Source organism: Nymphaea colorata, chromosome 9 (assembly GCF_008831285.2).
Source record: "Nymphaea colorata isolate Beijing-Zhang1983 chromosome 9, ASM883128v2, whole genome shotgun sequence".
In the NCBI taxonomy this organism is placed as follows: domain Eukaryota; kingdom Viridiplantae; phylum Streptophyta; class Magnoliopsida; order Nymphaeales; family Nymphaeaceae; genus Nymphaea; species Nymphaea colorata.
Genome location: NC_045146.1, coordinates 20495372 through 20501823, shown reverse-complemented (window position 1 = coordinate 20501823; position 6452 = coordinate 20495372). Strand labels below are relative to the sequence as shown.

Below are 6452 nucleotides of genomic sequence, written 5' to 3'. Positions count from 1 at the left end.
TTCGGTACCACCATGATCGAAGTTGTCCGACTTGAGGTAAATTAATTTTTATTTTTTGTTCTTGAAGTTTGACATGTAGCATTTTCCTGATTTTCACACTACACCAATCGGGGAACAAGCTCCGTCTGTACTTTAATATACACTTTCTGCTTGCTGCTCAGATTGGCTTCCCGTGATAGGAAGCCGGTAAATATAGAAAGGGAGCACTGTCGGGTAATTTTGCTTTTCTTTGGGCCCAGGAGTAGAAGCCAAAACGTGACCGAGTTCCTGAAATCTAAGCAAGCCGTGAAGGGTGCCCTCTTGTAGAAGAGGAACGGCAAGATACATAGTATGGTAGGAGGAGCGCGGCCGAGTGCCAGGGCGTCCATGTGGTTATCCGGAGGAGCCAGCGCAAAGTGTGGAGGGAAGAAAGGGGAGGGAAGTGGTGGAACTGGAAAGAAGTAACTGTTGCCATTTGCGGAAAAAAGAAAGAAAAACACCAGAGGGAGAAGAAGAACCAGAAGAAAAGAAGTGGGTACCATTCATTTGCAGACCTCGCTCCTCCTTCCCTTTCGCACTTTTCCCATCCCCGTCGACTTCCTCTCACAGCCTTCCTCCCCGCGCAGGGCACCCTGCTGCGTAATCAAGTATCTCTCTCTCTCTCTCTCTCGTGGTTCGGATATGGCGGATGCCCGAACGGTGGGAAGTGTCGAGTTCGAGTCGGCAGTGGAAGAGGAGGACGAGGAGCTTGTTAGCCAGCGGTCGCCCTTCACACTCCTGCAGTCCTGTGAGGAGCCACCGTCGTCATCTCCGGCGGGGATGTCGTTGGCGGCGGCATCAGCGTCAGGTGGCGAGATTCAGGGGCGCGGTCGGTTGCAGCTGCCCATTGTGGCCATACTCGTAGCTGCTCTCAGGAAGTCGGTGGTGATCTGCAGCGTCGAACCGGAGGAGGCCTGCGCACTGGACATCGGTCGGCCAACGGACGTCCGGCACGTCTCGCACGTGACCTTCGACCGGTTCAACGGGTTCCTCGGCCTCCCGGTGGAGTTCGAGCCCGAAGTCCCCTGGAGAGTCCCCAGTGCCAGGTCCCACCTCTGCTTTACTTTTCTCTTTTCCCATTCTTTGGGGTTCTTGAATTGGTGGTACTATTCTGAACTTTTCTGAGACTTTGGTGGCGTTGTTGGTGTTATCTGCTCGAGAAATGTCATGAATTTGCGTATTCGGGCAATTGTCTTCAGAAGCAGATCAACGTCTAGATAAGGGGACAGAAGGGGTAAAGGCGAAGAATAAATAGTTGACAATACGGATGGAGAAGATGGCACCCAGTCGTATACCTTTGTCCCCTTTTACTGCTATGGGTGTGGTTCATTTTTGCCTTGTTGCTTTGTTGGGAGGTGCTCTGACTGGCATTCTCACTCGCTACATGAAACCCCTCTTTGGATATTGCTCTTTTCGTACTTTTATTTGCTTGTTTAGGTTCTTTTTTGGTTGATCGATGTCTTGAGGACTAATGTTTTGTTCTTTGTTCCTTGAATTGCTTGCGACATTTGTCATGTTTCTTTTATGTTCGAGTCTCTGTGCTTTGAATTATACACTTTGACATGAGTGCCGCGCGACCATCGCCATTCGGTTTTTCTTTGCTGGAAAAGCATAAAACTGCAGCTTACTTTTCCAATATTCAGGTTTCCATGTGCTTTGCTTTCTTTACGTCGGTAACCATTCTTGCTTTCTCCTGTTCCCTGAGAAGTGGTTTTCGTTGCCTTCATTTATCACGGAAATTGGGTTAGTTGGTTAGGTACATCCTTTTTGGTCGTGTAATTCATACTTGTCCTGGTGTCCTTGAGAAGATCATGCTTCACTAGCCACTAATGGGTTTCTCTAATTCCACTTCGTTTGTCCAACCTTCCTCTCTAACGGAGGTGTAAATAATTGTGGGATATGCATGCCTGATGTATTCACTATCTCTCTTTCTCCATGCTGGGATTTTGGCATCGTAGTTTGGTACTTTTAGCTCCTCTTCCTTTTATTTTGGCTTTGTTTAATGCAAAAAATGCGAGTCCGTGACAGTTGGTCGATATGGTTGTGAACAGTGTATTATTGCAAACAACAAGATGAGATGTTCTCATAAAACAAATTCAAGTTAGGAGGCGTTTCCAATTTTTCACTTGAGCTTTTGGACTGGAAAACCATTCTAGAGCTTTCCTTTTATTTGTTAGGACACAAAAATCTGAGTTATACTGGGTACCACTACTGTTGGTCAGAAAGTGAAATCCAATTTTTTATTGGAATTATCTGGTTGCATAAATTCTATGTAAGAGAAGAAAACTTTAACCTTCTTATTATCGACAGAGCCTTTGGAGCTTGTTTGATTGCATTCTGTAGAATGGTGAGGCCTGTGCAGTGTGCACAATGCAAATGCAGGACATGCCGACACGAGCTCTGCACTTCCATTGGAGTGCATTTTGCACATTCTGCCATTTTGGCTGTATGCAGAAGAACAGATTATGGGGTATCCATTTTGCCCTGCGTAGGTTGTGGAAACAATATTGCAGGACAGGGCACCGTGCGATGTCTGAATTCTAAATGCTTTCTTTCTGGAATGCACAGAAACATGGAACAGGGCATTCCCATTCAGCAAGTTCCCTGAATGGGAGTCAAACATGCTCCACTTACCACCAAACGGCCTTTATTAAAATTTGTACTGTTCGTTGACTATTATTCCACTGGTTAGCTTCCACGGTTGAAAGCTTTTTGCACTTGAAAGAAGGACTAAAACTGATGCTATAAGTTCTCGAAAAGTATATGGCAAAGTGAAATTTCAGCTAGTTTGGCAAACTTGAGGTGCGGCCTGGCCCTGTAAGTTGCATATCAGTTTGATGTTTTTATGTCATCGGTTAGAGCAAACACCTCTCTTTGCGCATTTGCTACTTGACTAGCTGCATTTGTGTTCTTAGCTTCACTTCCTCTGAGATAATGCTGCAGCTTAACTGTAGATGTTTTTCAACCTTCTCATAATTGCACATGTTTTCATGCAAAGCCAACTTTAGCTTGTATCCTGGCCCTGACAATCTCTCTGTTAATATGTTAGTATGTTCTCTTCAGAATCCTGGTCCCAACTTTGCATGCACACTGTTCAGAAAGATGACAGCATTCATCAGTCTTGCACTTGGGTGTACTTCTGTAGCTAATGCCAAGTGTGTGCAATAGCTAGTTATTTGGACTACATATATGTTGAACTTTATTAATATCCTAGGCATGATTGTTTGGTAAAAGCTGTAAATGCTGATAGTGCATGCAATGGCGGAGCCAGCAATAGGCTAAAATGCATGGTAATGTACGAATGTGGTTACTAAACTGAATTGAACTTCTAATAGATGATCATTAGGAAATATTTATAGACTGATTTGAAATTATGCTTAAAGATCAAAGTTATTCCGAGCTGTAGCAAACTCATCAAAAAAATGCATCAGTGCTCATTGTCATCAATGGAAGTAAAAACATTGGAGGGTGGTAACTGGGTGCCAATAGGGTAAGGCATTACTTTTGTTATTCCTTTTCTACCCATTAGGTAATTCATGTTTGTGGGAGGGTTGGCACAAATCGGTTGAAAACATTCAGGTCAAGGGTGGCATATATGTGGCACCCTGACTCTCTGCATCTGTTGTATAAGTTAAAAATCTTCTGAGGATGCTCTGAACAGGTATTGGGTTTTCAAACAAACAAAGAAATATAGTATAATGAAAGTGAGGGACATATTTCATTTCAAGGATAGAGCCATAGAGGACCAGGTTTTGAACATAGCGTACCCACAACTTTGGGCTATTGGAAAAAACTGTAAATATTTTAGCTGATAAGATGAAGACAATTGAGTTCGTTTCTGCTGAAATATCTTGGATGTGAAATTGAGTTATCTGCTTCATGATGTCCTTTCAACTGCTGAAAATAATCTCTTTTTATGTTTCATTGAAGCTCAAGTATTCTACTTGTTGCACACTGATTGATGCATATCTCAAGGGTCATTATCATGTGAGTGGTTTGTAAGCATGGCAAATAAAATAGTGGCTCCTTTTCATTTCACGCTTATTTTATCATCAGTTCTCGGCTTTACCAGTTACTATTGCTATGCTGTGGTTTTTGGGCAATTATTTATATGTTATTCTTAGAACCGTGGCTTCTTGGGATGCCAGATGCATTTTGCCTGACTCAGTTGATTTACGACAGGTTTGTCATGATTTGACTATTTCTGCAATTTAACTGTTTTTTCCCCATGTTTTAGAGCTAGTGTCTTGGGCTAGGTGGTGGAAAAACTCATGATTCTCATAGTTGACAACAATGCGGTTATTGCAGTGCCAGTGTGTTCGGGGTTTCTGCAGAGTCGATGCAATGTTCTTATGATGCGAGGGGGAACAGCGTCCCAACAATTCTATTAATGATGCAAAGGCGTTTATATTCACAAGGAGGGCTTCAAGTAGGTTTTCTGTATCTAACTGTTGTTTGGATTTCACAGCATTTCAATGGGATTTATTGACTTCCCTGTTCTTTCCTTCTCTTTTTCTGTTTTTATTTCTGCATTCACACTTGAAGGCAGAAGGTATCTTTAGAATCAATGCAGAGAATGGTCAGGAGGAATATGTCAGAGACCAATTAAACCGGGGAATCGTACCATATAATGTTGATGTGCACTGCCTTGCTGGTTTGATAAAGGTAGTCTTTACAGTAGCTGAAATTTTTTATTACAGTAGACTAATCATTTTGTCTTGTTTTTTTTCCCCGTTGGGTGAAGTTTGCAATTTATTTCTGAAGAACATGCGTCTGTTACCTCCAACCTGAAGAGGTTGTGTTTAACTTGAAATCTAAATGGTGGTTCTAGTGTATAAACCAAAATGGGACTTCTTTAATAAACTTGAGCTATGAAATATACCACTTATGATGCTAGGGCCAATAAAATGATGTTGGCCATGGTTATTACCTTTTGATGTCGAGCTTCTACTTAGCCAGTATCTCCAGTTATAATATCTTGAGGCCTTGTGCAGGCTTGGTTTAGGGAACTTCCAACGGGCGTATTAGACACCCTTTCACCGGACCAGGTGATGCATTGCAATACCGAAGCAGACTGCAGCCGACTTGTCCAGTTATTGCCACCAACAGAAGCAGCACTTCTCGATTGGGCCATCAATCTGATGGCTGATGTTGTGGAGAACGAACATCACAACAAGATGAATGCGAGGAACATAGCAATGGTATTTGCACCCAACATGACTCAGGTAATAAAAAAGCAGCTCAAAGGCTGTGTTGGTTCCTTTTGATCCTGATGGCCTATCTTGATGGACCCGAACGTCATTAATAACTCTTGCAGATGGCTGACCCTTTAACTGCACTGATCCATGCTGTGCAAGTGATGAACTTCCTCAAGACCCTTATACTGAAAACTATCCAGGAAAGGGAGGAATCTGCTGCAAAAGAGAGGGAGTTATCCTTCCACCCAGAGTCCCCGAGTGGTACAGACTGTTGTGGTTCATCAAGACCAATGACTGTAACAGGGGGAGCATCTACTGATAGTCGTTTTCATGATGAATCTGTTTTGGACATGTTCTTAAGAAGCACTGACTGTGGATGTTCGAGTGATGCTGATGATAGTTTTGGGAGCTTCCCGGAGAAGTATGATGCTGATGACGAAAGTGGCCTCATGTCCACAGAAGGATCACCTAGAAGATCTCAGGTATCAGCCATCGATGGTGGACGCACTGGCAGATTTAGTAACAGAGATGTGGAAAGCTTGTTAGATAGACTGAATCTGAGAAAGGGGGTGAGAAAAATTTGTATGCGTCCTGCATTTAACATGAGCAAGGCAGAAAAAAAAGGCAGTGCATTTGGAATTGTAGACTCAACGAAGGTGGGAAGAGAAGAAGCGTGGTGGGCTTGAGCCGCAATGTGAGAGGGAATGTGGTTTCTGTATATTTATTTGTTGTGGGGGTGTTACGTTTGTGCGTCCTGTTCCTGTATTTTACTGTGTTTGTAACCTGTGGTTGGATTCATGAGGACCCCAGTCCGGCAAATAAATGCAAAACCATGGACTGGTGTTTGGCGGTTCAACGATCCCCTGTATGATGTATTCTTTATTCCACGCATGTTAATGGAACGTGAATCTTAGTGACTGGCAGTTTGATATTAGATTCCATCATGGAGATCGAATAAAATAGCCCCTCCTCCTCCTCTCTCTCTCTCTCTCTCTCTGATAAAAGACTAGCTCCCTCCCTTTCTTCATCAGAAAATTATACGCTACTAAGCCTGCAATTTTTTCCAGGAATTTGCAATGTCTACTCCGCTATATGCCGTTGTGTTTACTGTGATGGCCTCCATTTTTTTTATCTTTTCAAAAATGCTTTGCATTTGTATCTGCACCTCCACCTACATCTACACCCATGTAAGGTAACTACTAAATTGCAAGTTTGAATCTTTCTACTTTTTTGTCC

General features: G+C 43.0%; 1 protein-coding gene across 1 annotated transcript; it reads left to right on the top strand.

Moving 5' to 3' along the window:
• The first annotated feature begins 243 nt into the window (after positions 1–243).
• LOC116260417 (rho GTPase-activating protein 4-like) lies at positions 244–6139 on the top strand. Its single transcript, XM_031638753.2, has 6 exons — positions 244–510; positions 606–1064; positions 4327–4447; positions 4564–4683; positions 5013–5243; positions 5336–6139. Exons 2-6 carry the CDS (start codon positions 661–663, stop codon positions 5900–5902), a joined length of 1443 nt encoding a protein of 480 aa, XP_031494613.1. The 5' UTR covers positions 244–510; positions 606–660; the 3' UTR covers positions 5903–6139.
• The last annotated feature ends 313 nt before the right edge of the window (positions 6140–6452 follow it).